This window comes from Chlorocebus sabaeus, chromosome 15 (genome assembly GCF_047675955.1).
Source record: "Chlorocebus sabaeus isolate Y175 chromosome 15, mChlSab1.0.hap1, whole genome shotgun sequence".
Lineage (NCBI taxonomy): Eukaryota > Metazoa > Chordata > Mammalia > Primates > Cercopithecidae > Chlorocebus > Chlorocebus sabaeus.
Window position 1 is genome coordinate 54,710,554 of NC_132918.1, and position 24,415 is coordinate 54,734,968.

At 43.8% G+C, this 24,415-nt stretch overlaps 1 protein-coding gene across 2 annotated transcripts in view; it reads right to left on the reverse strand.

Annotated features, from left to right (window-relative positions):
* Positions 1-23,365, reverse strand: part of PCCB (propionyl-CoA carboxylase subunit beta) — a 92,799-nt gene extending 69,434 nt beyond the window's left edge. The window contains exons 1-5 of one of the 2 annotated variants that reach the window (XM_008009044.3): positions 23,147-23,365; positions 18,884-19,003; positions 18,236-18,304; positions 14,334-14,390; positions 12,795-12,908 (exon numbers count right to left, since the gene is read on the reverse strand). In XM_008009044.3, the coding sequence (XP_008007235.2) occupies positions 12,795-12,908; positions 14,334-14,390; positions 18,236-18,304; positions 18,884-19,003; positions 23,147-23,329 (543 nt within the window). In that variant the 5' untranslated portion in view covers positions 23,330-23,365. The remainder of the gene's footprint in view (positions 1-12,794; positions 12,909-14,333; positions 14,391-18,235; positions 18,305-18,883; positions 19,004-23,146) is intronic. The other variant, XM_073023596.1, reaches the window with a different exon arrangement.
* Between the last annotated feature and the right edge of the window lie 1,050 nt (positions 23,366-24,415).

Genomic DNA, 24,415 nt, shown 5'->3' on the forward strand with positions numbered 1-24,415 from the left:
GAACTAGAAATGCCATTTGACCCAACCAGCCCATTACTGGGGATATACCCAAATGATTATAAGTCATGCTGCTATAAAGACACATGCACACATATGTTTACTGAGGCACTATTCACAACAGCAAAGACTTGGAACCAACCCAAATGTCCATCAATGACAGACTGGATTAAGAAAATGTGGCACATATACACCATGGAATACTATGCAGCCATAAAAAAGGATGAGTTCATGTCCTTTGTAGGACATGGATGCAGCTGGAAACCATCATTCTCAGCAAACTATCGCAAGAACAGAAAACCAAACACCGCATGTTCTCACTCATAGGTGGGAACTGAACAATGAGATCACTTGGACACAGGAAGGGGAATATCACATACCAGGGCCTATTGTGGGGTGGAGGGAGCGGGGAGGGATAGCATTAGGAGATATACCTAATATAAATGATGACTTAATGAGTGCAGCATTAACATGTGCCACCAATGTGGCACATGTATACATACGTAACAAGCCTGCATGTTGTGCACATGGAGCCTAGAACTTAAAGTATAATAAAAAAGAAAGAAAAAAAAAAAAAGAAGGTCATTATATAATAATAAAAGGAACAATCCAACAGAAAGATATAATCCTGAATTTATATTCACCTAATACTGCAGCTCCCAGATTTATAAAACAATTACTACTGGACCTAGGAAATGAAATAGCAACACAGTGAAATGGGGGACTTCGACACTCCACTGATAGCACTAGACTGTTTTTGTTGAGACAGAAACTCAACAAAGAAGCAATGGACTTAAACTATACCCTAGAACAAATGGACTTAACAGATATTTACAGAACATTCTACCAAACAATTGCAGAATATACATCCTTCTCATCAACACATGGAACATTCTCCAAGACAGGCCACAAAACAAGTCTCAATAACTTTAACAAAATTGAAATCATATCAAGTATCTTCTCAGACCATAGTGGAACAAAACCAGAAATCAACTTCAAAAGAAATGATCAAAACTATACAAACACATGGAAATCAGATAATCTGCTCCTGAATGATTTCTGGGTTAACAATAAATCAAGATGAAAATTTTAAAATTTGAAATGAATGATAGTAGTGACACAAGTTATAAAAACCTCTAGGGATACAGCAAAAGTAATGCTAAGAGGAAAGTTCAATGTTAAATACATACATCAAAAAGACTGAAAGAACACAAACCGACAACCTACTGTCACACCTCCATGAACCAGAGAAATGGACGAACTAAACCCAATGCCAGCAGAAGAAATAACAAAGATCAGAGCAGAACTAAAGGAAATTGAAGCAAAAAAATAAAACAAACTTGGTTCCTTGAAAAAATAAACAAAATTGGTCGACCATTAGTGAGACTAACCAAGAAGAGAGTAGATCCAAATAAGCTCAATTAAAAATGAAACTGGAAACATCATAACCAATATCATAGAAATACAAAAGATCACTCGAGACAAACATGAACATCTTTACACACACAAACTGGAAAATCTAGAGGAAATGGATAAATTCGTGGAAACATACAGTCCTCTAAATCAGGAAGAAATAGAAACCCTGAACAGACCAAAAACAAGCAGTGAGACCGTATCAGTAATTTTAAACTGCCAACAACAAAAAAGCCCAGGACCAGATGGATCACAGCTGAATTCCACTAGACATTCAAAGAATTGGTACCAATCCTACTGAAATTATTCCAAAAGATTGAGAGAGGGAATCCTTCCTAAATCATTCTATGAAGCCAGTATCATCCTAATACCAAAACCAGAAAATGACATTAAAAAAAGAAAACTACAGACCAGTGTCTCCGATAAACATGGATGAAAAATCCTCAACAAAATACTAGCTAACCAAATCCCACAGCACATCAAAAAGATAATACAACATGATCAAGTGAGTTTCGTCCCTGAGATGCAGGGATGGTTTAACATATGCAAGTCAATAAATGTGATACATCACATAAATAGAATTTAAAACAAAAACCATATGATCATCTCAGTAGGTGCAGAAAAAGCATGTGAAAAAATCCAGCATCTCTTTACAACAACAACAAAAAAAAACCCCTCAAACTAGGCACAGGAGGGATTTACCCCAAAATAATAAAAGCAATATATGATAAACCCACAGCCAACATCATAATGAATGGGGAAGAGTTGAAAGCACTCCCCTGAAAACTGGAACAAGACAAGGATGCCCACTTTCACTACTTTTATTCAACATAGTACTGGAAGTCCTAGCCAGAGCAATCGGGCAAGAGAAAGAAAGGGCATCCAAATTGGAAAACAGGAAGTCAAACAAGTACTGTTTATCGGTGATATGATCATATAACTGGAAAACTCTAGAGACTCATCCAAAAGACTCCTAGATCTGACAAAGGAATTCAGTGAAGTCTTAGGTTACAAAATTAATGTACACAAATCAATAGCACTGCTATACACCAACAATAACCAAGGTGACAATCAAATCAAGAACTCAATCCCTTTTACAACAGCTGCAAAAAAATAAAATAAAATACCTAGGAATATACCTAACCAAGGAGGTGAAGATCTCTACAAGGAAAACTACAAAATGCTGCTGAAACAAATTATACATGACACAAACAAATGAAAACACATCTCGTGCTCATGGAGGTAAGAATCAATATTGTGAAAATGATTATATGGTCCAAAGCAATCTACAGATTCAATGCAATTCCCATCAAAACACTACCATTACTATCATCATTTTTCACAGAACTGGAAAAAACACTCCTAAAATTTATATGGAACCAAATGAGTCCAGATAGCCAAAGCAATACCAAGCAAAAAGAACAAATCTGAAGGCGTCACATTACCAGACTTCAAAGACTTAAATCTAAGACCTGAAACCATAAAAATTCTACAATATTGGAAAAACTCTTCTGAACACTGGCCCAAGCAAAAAATTAACGACTAAGACCCCAAAAGCTAATGCAACAAAAACAAAAATAAATGGGACCTAATTAAACTAAAAAGCCTCTGCACAGCAAAAGAAATAATCAGGAAAGAGACAACTCACAGAATGGGAGAAAATATTTGCAAACTATGCACCTAACAAAGGACCAGTATGCAGAATCTACAAGGAACTCAAATCAGCAAGAAAAAATAATCCCATCGAAAAGCAGGCAAAGGACATGAATAGACATTTCTCAAAAGAAGATACACAAATGGCCAACAAACATATGAAAAAAATGCTCACATCACTATCAGGAAAATGCAAATGAAAACCACAATGAGATACCACCTTACTCCTGCAAAAATGGCCATAATTAAAAAGTCAAAAAACAGCCGGGCGCAGTGGCTCATGCCTATAATCCCAGTACTTTGGGAGGCCGAGGCAGGTGGATCACCTGAGGTCAGGAGTTCAAGACCAGCCTGACCAATATGCTAAAATCCTGTCTCTACTAAAAATACAAAAATTAGCTGGGCGTACTGGCGTATGCCTGTAGTCCCAGCTACTCGGGAGGCTGACAGGAGAACTGCTTTAACCCAGGAGGTGGAGACTGCAGTGAGCTGAGATTGCACCATTGTACTCCAGCCTTGGAAACAGAGCAAGACTCTGCCTAGAGGAGAAAAAATTAAAAAGTCAAAAAACAATAGATGTGGCCAGGCACTTCACGTAACTTGTATGAGTGTTCTATCTTACTGAAATCAGAAATGTTCGTAGCCAGTGCATAGTGAACCTATCTCACAGACCAACCCTTCCAACTCATTCTATGAGGTGAGAATTACTGTAATACCAAAACCAAAAGAAAACATCATAAGGTAACTGTAGGCCAATGTCTCTTACTAATATTGATTCAAAAGTACTCAAGGAAATACTAGCAGAGCTCAGCACCTTCCAAAAAAGGATGATATACCATGACCAAGTGGGATTTATCACAGGAATACAAGGTTGGTTTCTAAATATTCTAAAAACCAATAATGTTACATACCATATCATTAGAATAAAGAACAAAAAACATGATTATCTTATAGATGCATAAAAAAGCATTCGACAAAATTAAACACCCTTCATGATAAAAATACTCAAAAAATCAGAAGTAGAAAGGAACTTCCTCAACCTGAGAAAGGGAATGTACAAAAAAAAAAAAAAAAAAAAAAACCCACACCAGTTAACATCATGCTTAATGGTGAAGAATGGATGCTTTCTCCTTAAGATGAGGAACAAGACAAGGATGTCCACTCTTACTACTTTTACTTAACATTGTGCTACAGGTTCTAGGCAGAGCAATTAGCACGAAAAAGAAATAAAAGGCATCCAGATTAGAAAGGAATAAGTAAAACTGCCTCTATTTGCAGAAGACATGATTGTATATATAGAAAATCCGAAGAAATACACACACACACACACACACACACACACACACCCCTTATTCGAACTAATACACAATCTCAGCAAAGCTGCAGGATACAAGATCAACATATGAAAATCAATTGTATCTCTATGCATTTGCAAAGAAGAATCCAAATAGGAAATTAACAAGACAATTCCATTCTGAATAGCATCACAAAAAGTAAAATATTTTGTTTTGTTTTGTTCTGAGACAGAGTCTTGCTCTGTTGCCCAGGCTGGAGTCTGCAACCTCTGCGTCCTGGGTTCAAGCGATTCTCCTGCCTCAAGCCTCCTGAGTAGCTGGGATTACAGGTGCGCACCACGACACGTGGCTAATTTTTGTATTTTTAGTAGAAACAGGGTTTCACTATGTTGGCCAGGCTAGTCTCAAACTTGTGACCTCAGGTTATCCCCCTGCCTCGGCCTCCCAAAGCGCTGGGGTTACAGACATGAGCCACTGTGCCTGGCCAGAGTGAAACATTTTAAGTATAAGTTTAACAAAAGAATGCAAGACAGGTATGCTGCAAATTACAAAATATTGCTGAGACAAATTAAAAAGCTACATAAACAGAGAAACATTCCATCTATATGGAGTGAAAGACTCAAAATGTTAAGATGTAAATTCTCACTAAATTCATCTACAGACTCAATGCAGTTCCTATCAAATCTCAGCAGGCATTTTCGTAGAGTTAAATGCTGATTGGGCCAGGCACGGTGGCTCACACCTGTAATCCCAGCACTTTCAGAGGCCGAGGCAGGTGGATCACCTGAGGTCAGGAGTTGGAGACCAACTTGTCCAACATGGTGAAACCCTGTCTCTACTAAAAATAAAAAAAATTAGCTGGGCATTGAGGTGGGCGCCTGTAATTCCAGCTACTTGGCTGAGGCAGGGAATCGCTTGAACCCGGGAGATGGAGGCTGCAGTGAGGCAAGATCGCACCATTGCACTCCAGCCTGGGCGACAGAGTGAGACTCCATCTCAAAGAAAGAAAGACAAAAAGACAGAAAGACAGACAGACAAAAAGAACGAACGAACGAACTACCACCGGGCATGGTGGCTCACGCCTGTAATTCCAGCACTTTGGGAGGCTGAGGTGGGTGGATCACTTGAGGGAGTTCGAGACCAGCCTGACCAATATGGTGAAACCCCATCTCCACTAAAAATACAAAAATTAGCTGGGTGTGTTGGCATGTGCCTGTAATCCCAACTACTTGGGAGGCTGAGGCAGGAGAATCACTTGAACCCAGGAGGTGGAGGTTGCAGTGAGCTGAGATCATGCCACTGTGCTCCAACCTGGGTCACAAAGTGAGACTACATCTAAAAAAAAAAAAAGAAGAAGAAGAAGAGAAGAAATACCAAGTTGGAGGACTTTATACAACTTCAAAACTCCAATAAAACTACAGTAATCAAGACAGGTTCTATTTTAAGGATAGACATAGAACAATGGAAGAACAGAGTTCAGAAACAAACCCTTACATTTATGCTCAACTGATATTTTTATCGATGTGTCAAGATAATTCAATGGGGAAAGAATAGTTATGTCAATTAACGGTGGGAGACAAGAATGATGTTAGACCCTCACATCACGCCATATACAAAAATTAACTCAAAATGGATCACAGACCTACTATAAGAGAGCTGGCTGGGCGTGGAAGCTCACACCTGTAATCCCAACACTTTGGGAGGCCAAAGTGGGCAGATCACCTGAGGTCAGGAGTTCGAGACCCACACTCACACATGCACACACACACACACACACACACAAATTAGACAGGTTTGGTGGCAGGCACTTGTAATCCCTGAGATTGTGCCATTGCACTCCAGCCTGGGCAACAAGAGCGAAACCGCGTCTAAAACAAAACAAAACAAAAAGGCCAGGAACGGTGGCTCACACCTGTAACCCCAGCCCTTTGGGAGGCCGAGGCGGGTGGATCACGAGTTCAGGAGATCGAGACCATCCTGTCTAACGTGGTGAAATCCCGTCTCTACTAAAAATACAAAAAAACATTAGCCGGGCATGGTGGCGGGCGCCTGTAGTCCCAGCTACTCGGGAGGCTGAGGCAGGAGAATAGCATGAACCCAGGAGGCGGAGCTTGCAGTGAGCCGAGATCGCACCACTGCACTCCAGCCTGGATGACTGAGCATGACTCTGTCTCGGGGGGGAAAAAAAAAACAAAAAAAAAAAACAAAGTCAAACCTACAAAAAAACCCCATGAAGAAAACAAAATCTTCATGACTTTGTATTACACAGTTTTTACATATGACAATAAAAGCATGACCCACAAAAGAAAACCTGATAAACTGGACTTCAAAATTAAAAATGTCTCCACCTCAAAAGCCACCAGAGGCTGAGCACATCGGCTCATGCCAGTAATACCAGCCCTCTAGGAAGCTGAGACAGGAGGATGGTTTAAGTCCAGAAGTTTGAGACCAGCCTGGGCAACATAGTGGGACCCCACCTCAACAAATAATGAAAAAAACTGCCAGACATGGTAGCATGTGCCTGTGGTCTCAGCCACTCAGGAGGATGAGGCAGGAGGACTGCCTGACCCTGGGAAGTCCAAGCTGCAGTGAGCCATGATCACACCCCTATACTTCAGCCTGGGTGACAGAGTGAGACCCTAGTTCAAAAAAAGAAAAAAAAGCCACCACAGGCTGGGTGCAATGGCTTGTAATCCCATCTCTTTGGGATGCCGAGGCAGATCGCTTGAGACCAGGAGTTCAAGACCAGGCTGACCAATGTAGTAAGACCCCATCTCTACACACAAAAGAATTTTTTTTTTTAATTAGCTACGTGTACTAGTGTGTGCCTATAGTCCTACCTACTCGGTAGGCTAAGGCAGGAGGATTGCTTGAGCCCAGAAGTTCAAGGCTGTAGTGAGCTGTGACTGCACCACTGTACTCCAGCCCAGGCAACAAAGCAAGACCCTGTCTTTAAAATATAAAATAAAAATAGGCTGAGCATGCTGGCTCATGCCTGTAATCCCAGCACTTTGAGAGGCCAAGGCAGGCAGATCACCTGAGCTCAGGAGTTCGAGACCAGTCCTGTACAACATGGCGAAACCCTGTCTCTACTAAAAAGGCAAGGAAATTAGTTGGATGTGGTGGCACGTGCCTGTAATCACAGCTACTCGGGTGGCTGAGGCACGAGAATCACGTGAACCCAGGAAGCAGAGGTTGCAGTGAGCCAAGATCATGCCACTGCACTCCAGCCTGGAGGACAGGGTGAGGCTATCTCAAAAAATAAAAAATAAAAATAAATAAAGCTACCACTAAGAAAGAAAAGACAAGCCACAGACTGGGAGAAAGTACTTTCAAATCATATATCTGATAAAGGACTTGTATCCAGAATATATGAAGAACTCTTACAACTCAAAAACCCAATTACAAAATGGACAAAAGATCTGAATAGACATTTCAGCAAAGAAGGTTTGCAAATGACTAATATGTACATCAAGATGCTCAACATGATTAGTCATCTGGGAAATGCAAACTAGAACTACAGTGAGATACCATTACACACCACTAAAATGGCTATAGTCAAAAAGACTGGACCAGGCGCAGTGGCTCATGCCTGTAATTCCAGCACTTTGGGAGGTTGAGGCAGAAGGATCACTTGATCCCAGGAAGTTGAGGCTGTAGTGAGCTGTGATCATGCCACTGTACTCCAGCCTCAACAACAGAGTGAGACCCTGTCTCAAAAAAAAAAAAAAAAAAAAAAAAGGCCGGGCGCAGTGGCTCACGCCTGTAATCGCAGCACTTTGGGAGGCCGAGGCGGGCGGATCACGAGGTCAGGAGATCGAGACCATCCTGGCTAACAGGGTGAAACCCTGTCTCTACTAAAAATGCAAAAAATTAGCCGGGCGTGGCGGTGGGCGCCTGTAGTCCCAGTTACTTGGGAGGCTGAGGCAGGAGAATGGCGTGAACCCAGGAGGCGGAGCTTGCAGTGAGCCGAGATTGCACCACTGCACTCCAGCCTGGGCGACTGAGCGAGACTCCATCTCAAAAAAAAAAAAAAAAAGTGGCTGGGTGCAGTGGCTCACGCCTGTAATCCTAGCACTTTGGGAGGCCAAGGCAGGCGGATCACTTGAGGTTAGGAGTTCGAGACCAGCCTGGCCAACATGGTGAAACCCCGTCTCTACTAAAAACACAAAAATTAGCCAGGCATAGTGGTGCATGCCTGTAATCCCAGCTACTCAGGAGGCAGAGGCAGGGGAATCACTTGAACCCAGGAGGCAGAGGTTACAGTGAGCCAAGACTGCACCATAGCACTCCAGCCTGGGCCACAGAGCAAGACTCCATCTCAAAAAAAAAAAAAAAAAAAAAAAGACTGACAATACCAAGTAATCAACAAAGATGTGGAGAACCTGCGACCCTGAATACATTGCTCATGGTAAACATAAAATGGTTTAGTTGCTTTGGAAAACAATCTGGCAGTTTCTTAAAAAGTTATAAACAAGCTTATCATAAAACCTACAATCCCACTCTTAGGTACTTATCTACCTAAGGGTTATGAAAACACATGTCCACACAGAGTAATACACAAATGTTCACAGTAGCATTTATCCATGATAGCCAGGAACTAGAAACAACCCAAATATCCCTCAATTGGTAAATGATGAAAATATGTAAAATATTCAATAGAATATTATTCATCAATAAAAAGGAATGAATTGATACACATTACAATATAAATGAACCTCAAAAAACGGTGCTTAGTGAAAGGAGTCACATGGAAAAATCTGTAAAAGAAGAAAGTTGGGTGAGGAGGTGACTGTGGTTAGGTGGGAACTGACTGCAAAAAAGCAAGAGGGTATTTTTGGAGTGGCAGGTTCGAAAACTAGATTATGGCTGCACCACTCTAAAAATTAATTTGAATTACATGTTTACAATGGGTGGATTTTATGGTTTGTAAATTATATCTCAATAAAGCTACTTCTTTTGAGATGGAGTCTCGCTTTGTCACCCAAGCTGGAGTGCAGTGGCATGATCTCAGCTCACTGCAACCTCCACCTCTCAGGTTCAAGCAATTCCTTGCCTCAGCCTCCTGAGTAGCTGGGATTACAGGCACCTGCCACCACACCCAGCTAATTTTTGTATTTTTAGTAGAGACAGGGTTTCACCATCTTGGCCAGGCCGGTCTTGAACTCCTGACCTAGTGATCCACCCACCCCGGCCTCCCAAAGTGCTAGGATTACAGGTGTGAGCCACTGCGCCTGGCCCTATAAAGCTATTTCTTAAAATGTCAAGATCATGGAGAACAAAAACAGGAATTGCTCCAGATCAAAAAGATTAAAGAGAGACAACATCTAAAGTCAATGCTTCATTCTGGATTGGATCCTGGCCAGGAGGAACACACACATACATATATATATACACATACATACACACACACATATATATATATGTATACACACACACACACACAGAGCGAGAGCATGTGCACAGAGAGAAAGCACACACACACCAAGAGCACACACTATAAAGGACTTAAGTCCTGAATAAGGATAATGAATTAGAATAACATAGATGAATCAATGTTAAATTTCCTGATTTTTATTACTGTATTCTGGTTATTTAAGAGAATATCCTTATTCTTTTTTTTTTTTTTTTTTTTTTGAGGCGGAGTCTTCACTCTGTCGCCCAGGCTGGAGGGCAGTGGCTCGACCTCGGCTCACTGCAAGCTCCGCCTTCCGGGTTCCCGCCATTCTCCTGCCTCAGCCTCCCGAGTAGCTGGGACTACAGGCGCCCGCCACCGCGCCCGGCTAATTTTTTGTACTTTTAGTAGAGATGGGGTTTCACCGTGTTAGCCAGGATGGTCTCGATATCCTGACCTCGTGATCCGCCCGCCTCGGCCTCCCAAAGTGCAAGGATTACAGGCGTGAGCCACCGTGCCCAGTCGAGAATATCCTTATTCTTTAGAAATACCCAATGAAGAACTTAGGAGGTAAAGAAGACATAGTATCTCCAATTTATTCTCAAATACTGCAGAAAAATGTAACATGCAAATATGTATATATGGAGAGAGAATAACAGAACAAATGGAGAAAAGGCAAACAACTGGTGAATCTGGGAAAAGCACATATAGGAGTTCCTGTACTATTCTCGTCATTTTCTATAAAGTTTGAATTTTTTTTTTTTTTTTTTTTTTTTTTTGAGACGGAGTCTCGCTCTGTTGCCCAGGCTGGAGTGCAGTGGCCGGATCTCAGCTCACTGCAAGCTCCGCCCCCCGGGTTTACGCCATTCTCCTGCCTCAGCCTCCCGAGTAGCTGGGACTACAGGCGCCCGCCACCTCGCCCGGCTAGTTTTTTGTATTTTTTAGTAGAGACGGGGTTTCACCGTGTTAGCCAGGATGGTCTCGATCTCTTGACCTCGTGATCCGCCCATCTCGGCCTCCCAAAGTGCTGGGATTACAGGCTTGAGCCACCGAGCCCGGCCCTTTTTTTTTTTTTTTTTGAGACGGAATCTTGCTCTGTCGCCTAGGTTGGAGTACAGTGGCACAATCTTGGCTCACTGTAACCTCTGTCTCCCGGTTCAAGCAACTGTCCCACCTCAGCCTCCTGAGTAGCTGGGATTACAGGCATGTGCCACTACACCCAGCCAATTTTTGTATTTTTAATAGAGACAGGATTTCACCATGTTGGCCAGACTGGTCTTGAACTCCTGACGTCAAATGATCTACCTGCCTTGGCCTCCCAAAGTGCTGGGATTACAGGCGTGAGCCACTGTGCCCAGCCTGAAGTTTGAAATTTTATCAAAATAAAAAGTTACCAAAACATAACACAGATAGGAATAAGTGAGTGGAGGTATCAACATGACAAGCAGCATTAGTAAGCAATTAATTAAGCAATGAAGATCTGAAAGTAAAGACTAGCCCTTGAAAACAAAAATTAAAGGCCAGGCATGGTGACTCACTCCTGTAATCCCAGCACTTTGGGAGGTGAAGGCAGGCCAATCACTTGAGTCCATGAGTTGAAGACAAGCCTGGGCAACATGGCAAAACCCCGCCTCTATAAAAAAAAAAAATACCAAAAAAATTGGCCGGAGATGGTGGTGCATGACTGTGGTGCCAGCTATTCAGGAGGCTGAGGTGGGATGATCGCTTGAGCCCAGGAGGCTGAGGTTGCAGTAAACAAGAGATCATGCCACTGCATTCCAGCCTGGCCAACCGAGACCCTGTCTCTAAATAAATCAATCAATAAATTTTTGTTTTAAAAAAACTCCTCCAGACCTATAAAGATGTATTCAACTAGATGACATTCTAAAATCCAGTCAAGCTCTAAAATGTGGTGGTTTATCACCACGTCTCTGAGGGCCGCTCTTTTGTTTCTATACAGGAATGACTTCCAGGCCTAAACTGCTTAGGCCAAGCCACCCACAGAAGCAAGCCTGCAGAGCAGGGATGACAAGAATGGCTGGCCTGATTAGAAACAATGTCTGCCTGTCTCCTTCCTTTATCCTCCCTGGAAGTGTTGCCAGTTTCTGGCTCCTGTATGCCTCTCCCTCATCCCAATCTCTCTTACTGTATCTCTCACAAATACACTTTATACTTCACATAACACATTATTTTATGTTTCTTTTCATTTCTTTCTCTCATAATTTCAGTCTGTAAATAAGCAAAGAGATGTCAGTAATGAGGCTCGCCAAATGTTTCTGAATGGTAGGATCTGGGGTGATTTCATTCTTCTTTGCACTATGGCTTGGAATTTATATAATAATCCTGTAGTGTTTTAACAAAAAAATTTTTTAGGCCGGGCGCGGTGGCTCAAGCCTGTAATCCCAGCACTTTGGGAGGCCGAGACGGCTGGATCACGAGGTCAGGAGATCGAGACCATCCTGGCTCACACGGTGAAACCCCGTCTCTACTAAAAAATACAAAAATTAGCGGGGCGCGGTGGCGGCGCCTGTAGTCCCAGCTACTCGGGAGGCTGAGGCAGGAGAATGGCGTGAACCCGGGAGGCGGAGCTTGCAGTGAGCTGAGATCCGGCCACTGCACTCCAGCCTGGGCGACAGAGCGAGACTCCGCCTCAAAAAAAAAAAAAAATTTTAAAAGTGCGACATTTTTTAAAAATTCTAATTCTAGCACATCAGTTCATTTTAACTTTTCATATTTCCTCTCCCTTGCTTTCAAAAAAAAAAAATTCTCAAGTGCTTTTCCCTTATGAACGATCTTTAACTGTAAATTCCCCTATGTGTGGCCCTCTATTAGAAAAAAATGAAAACCCTCTCTTCCCACTCTCTCTTGCTTTTCATCTACCCTTCAATCCCACCCCCAGTGACACAGAAAGGACCCACAGAACAGACACAATGCAGCAGAGAACAATAAGGAGAGTTGGAGAAGCTCTGGCCAGGTCATGGCTTAGAGAATTTAAGCCCTGTATTTTTTTATTCTCTATTCTCTATTAACAGGTTTCTCACCAGAAAGATGTCTGCATAGCCAGCCAAAGACTCCACTCCCTCTTGGATCCGTGCTCCCCCAGAGTCATTCAGCCCAATCACTGGAGCCCCCACTGTTATGGCCTGGTCCATGATCTGAGACAGTGGAGAAATCTTTTATTGAGACAAATATTCTTGATATAAAAAACGACATTCACAAAGTACCACAGTGTTTTCTGGAAAATGTCCCGAGTGCACTTTTCAAAACAGGAGGCAGTAACACTGGTTTCACTCCCCATCATGATTGGGTACCTTCATGGAAGACAAAGGACCAGATATTTAAAAGGCTGATTAAAGCCCCCAAACACCCAAGAGTCAAAGCACTTCCCATTAGCAGGGGATAAAACAACTCATGGCAACGATTTCTAGAACCACAGGCTCACATTGTAACATCTTCCAGCAGCCAGTTTTGTTCCCAGGTACTGCTTTGAAAGAACTTACAGTAGACAGAATGGCAAAGTAGTACTTTCATGAAAGCAGACGTTGACCCATCTGTTAATCTGAGGGCAGGCCCAGGCCTGCTTTTACTTCTAATGTGACAGATTTTCCTCATGGGTTAGTAATTCTGACAGCATAATAAGCAATATTCCTACAGCCCTTGACAGTTTAAAAAGCACTTTCACTTCCATTACCTCATTTAGCCATCATAACAGAGGCAGTAAGAAGAGAAAAATTAAGAAGGTATAAAAGTTAAGTGACTGGCCCAAGGTCTCAGGAGCAATACATGACAGGACCATGTCTGTAATCCAGATGTTCCAGTTACCAGTAGCTCCAAATTTAATTCCAAAATTCTCTATTATTTATAGTTTATTCCTCTCCAGAGCATCTAATCTCTAGCAGTGGTTTTTAAATATCAGCATACAATGCTCCCATTGTTCTTTACCTTCTAGCACCTGGCCCCGCTACCTAGACAAAAGGTTCTTCACCTGAAATCCTCAGAACCCCAAGAGGTCTGTGAACAGGAGTCTATGAACGGGAAAAAATTTACATCTTTATCTTTACTAACGCTAGCCAATCATTAACTTTTCTTTTCACTATGAATATAGGCAATGAGCCTTAGTATTAGAAATACCTGTGACTTTGTCATTATTAGAAGCCACAGATATTTTTACATCCCATTAAAGTTGTTGCAGATACTCTGAAATATTTCACCTTTGACTACTTTGAAATTATGGTAGTTATTAGATCTACTGCTAAATCTTATTATTAAATGTTAACAAGGGAGCACATATATTATAAATGTGGTTTTTAAAAACATTTTTAATCATTTAAAATCCTACAAATTTTATTTTAGGTATGTAAAAACAGGAGGGTCCAGGCTTTGCCAGCCCATGGAAGAGATCCATGTATCCATGGAAGAGATACAAAAATTGTTACGCACCCCTTCAGATGGGTAGCAGATCTTGCATACCTCTGCCCTACCCCAAGTACCTAGCTCAGTGTTTTATACCCCAAAGATACCCAATAAGCACTATGTAACTGAGGAAAGCAATGGATTGAATTTGAGTATTAAATACTTACTTTGCAGATCTTCTGGGCATGTGCTCCTGACAGACTGCCTCCAAAAACTGTAAAATCCTAAAAAGAAAATACAAATCAGCAAGTCAAATATAGCGACTGGCTAGAGATGAAAATCCAGTAGGAGGAAGAAATAGAAAATTCACAGATAAAAGCTTTTAGGTCAGGCATGGTGGCTCATGCCTGTAATCCCAACACTTTGGGAGGCCAAGGCAGGCGGATAGCTTGAATCCAGGAGTCTGAGACCAGCAAGGGCAACATGGCAGAAACTTGTATCTACAAAAAAAATACATTAAAAAGTTAGCTGGGCATGGTAGCATATGCCTGGAGTCCCAGCTACTCAGGAGGCTGAGGCAGGAGGATCACTTGAGCCCAGGAGACAGAGGCTTCCGTGAGTTGAGACAGCACCACTGTATTCCAGCTAGGCAACAGAGCAAGACCCTGTCTCAAAAAAAAAAACAACAAAAAAACGTTGCCTGGGCACGGTGGCTCACGCCTGTAATCCGAACACTTTGAGAGGACAAGGCGGGTGAATCACTTGAGGTCAAGAGTTCCAGACCAGACTGGCCAACATGGTGAAACCCCATCTCTACTAAAATAAAAAAATTAGCTGGGCGTGGTGGTGTGCGCCTATAATCCCAGCTACTTGGGAGGCTGAGGCAGGAGAATCACTTGAATCTAAGAGGCAGAGGTTGCAGTGGGCTGGGATTGCACCACGGCACTCCAGCATGGGTGACAGAGCGAGACTCCATATTTTAAAAAAAAAAAATACACACATATAGTTTTTAAAGCATTTTCAGAAGTTTAAAAAATTAGAAAAAAGTCTGACTTATAGATTATTCCATAGAATAAAATATCTTAAAGGAAGTTCATGAATTGTCAAGGCAAAAGAGTTAGTCTTTGCTCTACAAAAATGATTTGAAAGGAAAAAAGAGGAAAAAAAATGATTTGCAGCTCTGAAGGAAAATCTATCACACAGAATTAACTCTAATACCAGATTCTATGGATATCAGTAAAGCACTTCTATTTTTAGGAAATATTTACTGTTTCATTTTACTTATTATTTTGAGACCGACTCTTGCTCTGTCACCCAGGCTGGAGTGCAGTGGCATAATCTTGGCTCACTGTATCCTCTGCCTCCCAGGTTCAAGCAATTCTTCTGCCTCAGGCTCCTGAGTAGCTGGGATTACAGGCACGTGCCACCATGCCCAGCTAATTTTTGTATTTTTAGTAGAGACAGTTTTGCCACGTTGGCCACGCTGGTTTGAAACTCCTGGCTTCAAGTGATCCACCCACCTTGGCCTCCCGAAGTGCTGAGATGACAAGCGTGAGCCACTGCGCCCGGCCTATATTTGCTGTTTTAAAAAGGAAGGTTAACAAACAAGAATCAGAGCTCTCACTGCTACTTCGGCTTATGGATCTTCATTATGTTCAGATGTAAAGGGCTTATTGTGGGCATAACCTCTCCTACAGCCCCCTCAAAAAGACAGGTGGGAATTAAGAACAGAATCAGCCATGAGAATAAGAACAAAGAGACAATAGCATGGCAAAGATTAAACAAATTTGGGGGGAACTGAAAGCACAAGAAAATACCTGATTTAAAGGGAGAGAATGGAAACTTACACACCTGCAGTGGGGGTAATCAAGGAGGGGACAATCTAGGAACCATGAAAAGTGGAGATGAGAAGGGGGCTGAAAACAGAGACTAACAGAAGTCTCTGTTAGAAGCAGTCAGACCCCACAGGGCCTCTCCTTCACCTTGAGAGGAAAGAGAAGGTTTGTTCTGTAAAGGAAATTAACCAGAAGGGTTCTAAACTCACAACTGCTAACCTAAAAGAGGAAAAGGTGAGGCTGAAAACACACAAGATTAGGAGCCTATACACTGAATGAGTGAGTGCTGGCCCCTTTTTTCTCTCCCCTCAGAATACACCAACAGCCAATTATCAGGCAAGGGACTGAGGAGGCTCCCCAGAAGAACGGAAGCTCCCCAGAAAAAATACTGAAGATATTAACATCTTGGAGATCACTATTAAAAAAAAAAAATAGCTCATCACTCCCTACCCTCAGTATCCTTCAAGGCCTGTCTCAATTGCCCCATTGTTACTAAAGCTTTCCTCAACCATGGATGTGATTTTCCCTTGTGTTGGGTCTACAACATTTGCCTGGAACCTCTCACTCCATGTGCTGTGTAGTCACATCTGTTCTGTGCCATTCTGCCTATAAAATGATTCGTTCTTCAGGGTGGGAACTCTTGTCTCAGTCATCTCCACCTTCTCCTCACTCCCACCCTAACATGAGCATAAGAGGTGCTCGAAAGTATGAATTCCATGAATTTTTCCATCTGCTTAATAGTGGTGAGTGAATACCATGTCCAGAAAACATAACTTTCTTAGTTCTCTCTACAGTGGTTCCTTCTGTACAAGTTTTTCTCAGCTCTCGTAAATTGCACAAAACAAAGAAATGTGATTCCTTCTATTTCAGCATTTGGTAGACCAATTTATAACAGTTTTAAAACATTTCAAAGGTAATTTAATTGGTAAATACATACTGTCTATGACAGATTTTAAATTAACCAAGTATAACTATTTTATTTTTTATTTTTGAGATGGAGTCTCACTCTGTCGCCCAGGTTCGAGTGCAGTGGCGCAAACTCAGCTCACTGCAACCTCCACTTTCCAGGTTCAAGTGATTGTCCTGCCTCAGTCTCCCAAGTAGCTGGGATTACAGGCACCCACTACACCTGGCTAATTTTTGTGTTTTTTAGTAGAGACAGAGTTTTGCGATGTTGGCCAGCTGGTCTCAAACTCCTGACCTCAGGTGATCCACCCGTCTCAGCCTCCCAAAGTACTGGTACTACAGGCATAAGCCACCACGCCCAGCCAATTTTAATATCAAACTTTAGGTCTGTAAAAAGACCTAAGCATTTTAAATTATATATACATCTACACCTCTGGAGAGAAAAAAGTCAAATCCAAAATAGTACACAAAATATTCTATGTTAATTTTCTATTACTGCTATAAAAAATTAATATAAATTCAGTGCCTTGAAACAACACAAATTATCTTAGAGTTCTATAATTTAGAAGTGCTACACAGGATTGACTGGGCTAAATTAAGGATGGCAGGGCTGTGCTCCGTTCTGGAGGCTCCAGGGGAAAATGTGTTTTCTTGCCTTTACCAGCTCCTAGAGACCATGAGCACTCCTTTGCTAATGGTCTCGTTTTCCCATCTTCAAAGCCAGGTACTGCAGATCATGTCCTTCTCTTATATCCTTCTAAGCTCCTCTTCTACCTCCCTCTTCCACTTTTAAGGACCCTGTGATTACACTGGACCCACCTGGATAAATCAGGCTACTCTCCCTATTGTAAGGTCAGCTGATTAACAATCTTCATTCCCTTTTGCATGTAAAATAACGTATTGATAGCTTCGGCTATGTGTGTGAACAAACTGTATCTGTCTTGAGGCACCCTGATAAAAGTTTTCTGAACATATTCATGAAAGCTCAAAGCTCAGGGGAACGCTGCTTCTGAGAGTCAAGTCCCCTTTGCTAGGCTGCACCCACTGCACTCTCTCCAGTCCACATACACTGCCCAGGACACAGATGCCCTGCAAGCACACACCCAATCCTGCAAAGAGGAATCTCATTCACTTGGAATAAATTCCTGGTTCCTGGGATACCTTTGTACAAGGCTAGTGCCCTGCGATCCTCCCCCAAAACAAACTAAGGACTCTTCCTAAGAAAAAAACGCACAATATTCTGGAAATATGCACTGAAAAACAAAGCAAATCCCTCATTTTCTCCAAACTACAAGCAAGTTTTCATTCCCCAAGATTGGCTTCTTTCACATATTTTCCTCTTGGCTCTGCCCTCCAAGAAAGTTCAGACTATTAGAGTTATGAAATACCTGACTGAAGACATAAACCAATCTTCCATTGATTCGGCCCCGTCCAGTGACCACGCTGTCTCCAGGAAACTGCCAGAAAAATGCAAATACAAAGGTTAAAAAATCCAAATACTTCTTTTAATGAATTTGGCCACTATGCCTCAATGAAAGACAAAAACAAAACCCAAATTCCTAAAACGTCAATAAGAACAAGAAACATGAAGGAATCCCACCCCACTTGCCCAGCTCTACAACAGCAAGCACAGGGCTACCACTTCATCAATAGGAGTGAAGGGCACCATCATCTTAGGCCTTATCTACCCTCCTAAAAGCAAAATAATCAAGACCCAGGTCCACCACTTCTCTATGCTTACATGAAGGAGGACGTATAAAGAAACACAAGGCAGGGTACAGTGGCTCACGCCTGTAGTCCCAACACTTTGGGAGGCCAAGGTGGCTGGATTGCTTGAGGCCAGGAGTTCCAGACCAGCCTGACCAAAACGGCGAAAGCCCATCTCTACTAAAAATACAAAAATTAGCCAGGCGTGATGCCTGCAGTGCCTCTGCAGAGGACTTCAGATAAAAGCCTTAGAGATTTATTATTATTCTAGCGGGTAGGCCAGCTGAGCCACACCTAAAAAGTGTTCACACCACCATTTGAACAAATACCTTATTCTTATCAGCAGCCATTCCAAAATCTGCACATCTGTGTTCCACAAACATGTCGCTCTCAACAAAGCTGCCAGGGTCCAGCAAGAGACTGATCCTCTCCCTGGCTGTTAGCTTTCCCTACAATGGAAAAAAGATCACTCAGTGACGTCATCACAGACAATTTAGTAAGCAAAGCAAGGGCTGTTCATGGGAAAGCTTGAAGGGCAGATTTGCCTATTCATCTCAATGCAAATGCTTCCATTCTGTCCAACCTGCCCAAGGCAGATAGGTGTTATAAGACTTTAGATGACATGGAAATCAGGGCAGTGTGCACCAGAAGCCACCCAACTGTGGAAGATGAATAAGGAATAGGGGGAGGAAAAGGTAGAGAAGTGGGGATAAGGAGAACCTAACCCTGGAACACAATTAACTAGTTCCGCAAGTACTTACTGGAGACCTAAGGAGCCATAAAAAGAAGAATGCAGAAGCAGGTGGTGGAAACTAAAGCAGGCTTAGTGAAGGATCTGACGCAGGTTTTTTCTAGGGAGACCTACAGAAGCACATCTCACCTCACGAGGGTCCCTGCTGCTCCCAGCTCCCACTTCAAGGACACACTACTTCTTGGTTCTTCTCCTGCCTCCTCTGTGGATTTCTCCTTCTCCTACTATCCTATCCCCTGCTTAGGGACCCCACACCTGACAGTGACACTGTGACACAGAGATGACCCCACAGCAGGGAGTGGCTGAGTAGAAGGGGAGTGTGACACAAAATGCTAAAGAGCTCACTTGAGTTTAAAAATGCTTCTTTGGGCTGGGCGCGGTGGCTCACGCCTGTAATTCCAACACTTTGGGAGGCCGAGGCGGGCGGATCACAAGGTTAGACCGAGACCAGCCTGACCAACATGGAGAAACCACGTCTCTACCAAAAAATACAAAATTAGCCGGGTGTAGTGGCATGCGCCTGTATTCCCAGAAACTCGGGAGGCTGAGGCAGGAGAATCACTGGAACCCCCGGGGGGCGGAGCTTGCGGTGAGCTGAGATTGCGCGCCATTGCACTCCAGCTTGGGCAACAAGAGCGAAACTCCATCTCAAAAAAAAAAAAAAAAAATGCTTCTTTGAGGAGATGAGGTTGGAGCTCTCAATCTACCAAGAGCTTCAGCTGGGCACGGTGGCTCACACCTGTAGTCCCAGCACTTTGGGAGGCTGAGACGAGCATCACTTGAGCCTGGGAGCTTGAGACCAACTGGACAACATGGCGAAACCTGGTCTCTGCTGAAAAATACAAAAATTAGCTGGGAGTGGTGGCACGTGCCTGTAATCCCAGCTACTCAAGAGGCTGAGGCAGGAGAATCACTTGAACCTGGGAAGCGGAGGTTGTAGTGAGCCGTGATCACTCCACCACAGTCCAGCCTGAGCAACAAAGCGAGAACCTGTCTTTAGAAAAAGAAAAAAAGGCCAGGCTCGGTGGCTCACACCTGTAATCCCAGCACTTTGGGAGGCCGAGGCAGGCGGATGAAGTCAGGAGATCGAGACTATCCTGGTTAACACAGTGATACCCTGTCTCTACTAAAAATACAAAAAAAAAAAAAAAAAAAATTAGCCGGGCGTGGTGGCACGCACCTGTAGTCCCAGCTACTCGGGAGGCTGAGGCATGAGAATCGCTTGAACCCAGGAGGCGGAGGTTGCAGTGAGCCAAGACAGCCCACTGCACTCCAGCCTGGGCAACAGGGTGAGAAACCATCTCAAAAAAGAAAAAAAAAAAAAAGCTTCCATTGCTTGGGCTCCCAAGCTCTCAGCCCAAGGCAAATACCCTAGCCTACCATCCCCTTCCCCAACAACAAAAAACCACATACCTCAAATTGGCTATTATTTCCCCCTTAGGATAGTAGCCAAAGCTGGTGAAGTTGTGTTAAAAAAACAAAAACAAAAAAACAGGCAATCGTATATACACTGTCATGTAAAGTAGAATACATTTTTAGGAAACCAATTTGGCAACATATATACAGATTTTTAAAATGTATTTATACTGACCAGGCACTGTGGCTCACACCTGTAATCCCAGCATTTTGGAAGGCCAAGGTGGGAGGACTGCTTGAGCCCAGGAGTTGAGACCAGCCTGGGCAACAAAGTGAGACCGTGTCTCTACCAAAAAAAAAAAAAAAATTAGCTGGGTAGGAGGCTGAAGTGGAAGGATCACTGGAGCCCAGAAGGTCGAGAATGCAGTGAGCCGTGATTACGCCACTGCCCTGCAGCCTGGGTGACAGAGTAAGACTCTGTCTCAAGGAAAAAAAAAAAAAAATTCTGTAATCCCAGCACTTTGGGAGGCAGAGGTGGGTGGATCACCTGAGGTCAGGAGTTCAAGACCAGCCTGGCCAACATGGTGAAACCCCGTCTCTACTAAAAATACAAAAATTAGCCAGGTGTGGTGACACATACCTGTAACCCCAGGTACTCTGGAGGCTGAGGCAGGAGAATTGCTTGAAGCTGGGAAGTGGAGGTTGCAGTCAGCCGCTGCACTCTAGCCTGGGCAACAGAGTGAGACTCTGTCTCAAAAAAATAAATAAATAAAAAACTTACATGCTTTCACCCACTAATTCCTCTTCTGGGAAAATCTATGGAAATGGTCAAAAATTGTTTAAAAAGGGGTGCAGGGCTGGGCGCAGTGGCTCACGCCTGTAATCCCAACACTTTGGGACGCCAAAGTGGGTGGATCACTTGAGGTCAGGAGTACAAGACCGGCTTAGCCAACATGGTGAAACCCTGTCTCTACTAAAAATAAAAAAAAAAAAGTTGCCAGGCATGGTGGTGGGCGCCTGTAATCCCAGCTACTCGGGAGGCTGAGACTCAGGAGGCTGAAGCAGAAGAATAGCTTGAACCTGGGAGGCGGAGGTTGCAAGGAGCCAAGATCGCACCATGGCACTCTAGCCTGGGCAACAAGAGCGAAACTCCGTATCAAAAAATAAAAATAAAAAGGGGTGCAGGAGGGGGTTCATATTAAATCTGCCTCCTAAGTCAACTTTGGCAAAAGAAAAACAGCTTCTGGAGGCTTCATCTGAATCCAGTAGGATCTAACTGGGAAAGGGCTGGGTGATGTTGCAGGGAAGCATTGAGCAATAGGCCCCAACAGAAAGAGTTGTACAGGAACATTGACAGGCCTTTCCAGAGGATGATCTAACATCTCCCTCAGCCCTAACAGAGCAGCCCCAGGGGAGAGAGAGAAAGCACTCCTAGTACCACAAACCATCACTAAATTTACATTTTACTCTCGTGTCAAAAGCAACTGTCACCTTCCGGTCCTTGTCAAATGCGAATTTATGACACCTGAGTACTAGACAAATATAGAGCTGTTCAAATCTCCTCACTTTAAGACCCCATCCCTCCCCCAGTGCCTCCCTCATGGTTGTGAGTTGTGCCTGAATAGTCTTCACCTGTAAGAGTTTCACTTCTGCACCTTCCCGTTGGTTCTTTAATTCGTTCAGCACAACAGTCCAGACTCACCCACGAGTCATGGACACACTGGGCAAGCCTGGTTTCTAGTCAGGGGTCACCTCTCCAAAATGGGCCACCTAGCTTATCTCTGAAGGCAAGCTGCGATTCTCGCCTCAAAACCCAGGCGGTGGGTGGCAGAGCCTCAGCTGGTCAGTCCAGCCAAACATCGGGAGTAGCCTGCGCACTCCCAGAAAGTCACCTGCTTCCGACACATGCCTTTGCTACCCATCAAGGCGAGGTATGCTAAGGCCCTAAAGAGCTTGACCAGGCATTCTGCGGGCAGACGTTCCACAAGTTCCCTGCACGCGCACATCCCCCACTTCATGTTAGTGGAGTATGCCTAAGTTGAGTTTTCCTGCTTCCACAAAGGAGAAAGAATCTACCATCACTCTTTCATGGGGCACGAGAAGAATAAGCACATCGTTTTTACCGAGTGCCTATCGTTTTGCTATCTATGGTCTAACGATACGCTTGTGAAAGAAGAATTATTAAAATGACCCACAGAGATTTAATAAGTCGCCCAAAAGTTTGTTAAGTGGTGAGCTGGCTGGAGACTAGCCAGATCTGTCTAAATCCCAAGGGTTAAACACTGTGAAGAAACACACAGGTGCTTCTGCTCGTTATACCCGCCTCCACGAGAAACGCTACAGGTTTTCAAAGTGAACACCCTCGCCCCCGCCCCTCCAAGCACCGTGCGGATTGGCAGGGAGGCCTCAGACGCCGCAAGCCGGGCACGCTGTGATAGGTCGCGGACGCCAGGGGCGGGACTCATTTAGGCCCCTCAGGACTCACTCGCTTGTGCTGCGCGTCAATACGGCGTTGGCCTCCTCCCAGCAGCGCGGTCCGGCGCTTGTTCTCGATGCGTTCGTTAACAGAGGTGGCCTGGCTGGAAAGGCCGCGGATCGCGGCGCGGAGACCGCTTGCCAGAACGCTGAGCCTTGCCCCAGCCGCCGCCACCCGTAATGCCGCTGCCATTTTTGCTGTGCGGGCGCGTCCCCTATCGGCGCACCTGAGTACGCATGTGCGTAAAGCGTGGTTAAGGCGCTTGCGCAGCATCGGCTGCCTGTAGGGAAACTGGGGGCTGGACTACAGAACCTGCTTGGGAGTAAGGCATGAGAGTTCGAGACCCCATGCTGCCCCAGGAGGGTCGCGCAGACAAAAAGTACAGGGCCCGCCTGGCTGCACAAGAAAGGGACATAGTCCTTACTCTTCTCTGACCTCCTAGACCCTTAACTTTGTCGTCCCACTTCCTACAGAAAATAAGATTATAAGATTTAACCAACATTTATTAAGCATTGTGCCAGGTGTTGCTTTTTGCACTTCCCATGCACTGGCTTAGTATCTGGATTTCACAGATGAGGTAAATGAAGCGATGAGTGATTTGATCAAGAGGCAAGATTGAGGCCGATGTAGGTGAGCCCAGGAGCCCAAGACCAGCCTGAGCAATATAGTGAGACCCCCACCTCTACAAAAAAAATTAAAAATTAGCTGGGCATGGCAACTTGCACCTGTGACCCCAGCTACTTGGGAGGTTAAGGCCGGAGGATTGCTTGAGCCCAGGAGGTCGAGCTGCAGTGAGCCGTGATTGCATCACTGCACTCCAGCCTGGGCAAAACTCGTCTCAAAAAAAAAAAAAAAGCCAAGACTGACAAAAAAGCCAAGACTAACAATGTGGTTGGCCAGGATTTAAACTCAGAGACCTATCATTATATGTGCCAAATAATGAGCACAGGACCCTTAACTTCTAATCAGTAGTTCTCAAAGTATGAATCCCATTAAAGAAAAAATTATTCATGATAATTACGCATGTTTAAGAATGGTAGGGCAAACTTTATTCAGGCCCAATCTGACAGAGGTAGGGATAGAGTTTTGCAGTAAGTCAGAGCGATTGGACTGAATATAGCAAAGTGGGAATTTATAGCTAAGGGGCAGTGTGTGGAAGTCAGGGAATGGAAAATTACTAAGAGGAAACATCGGCGGGGAATCTGGCTAAATCGACCTAACAGGATTCCTGCCAAAGGCAGGTCAGGGTAACCGAACATCACCTGGGGGATAGTGGCG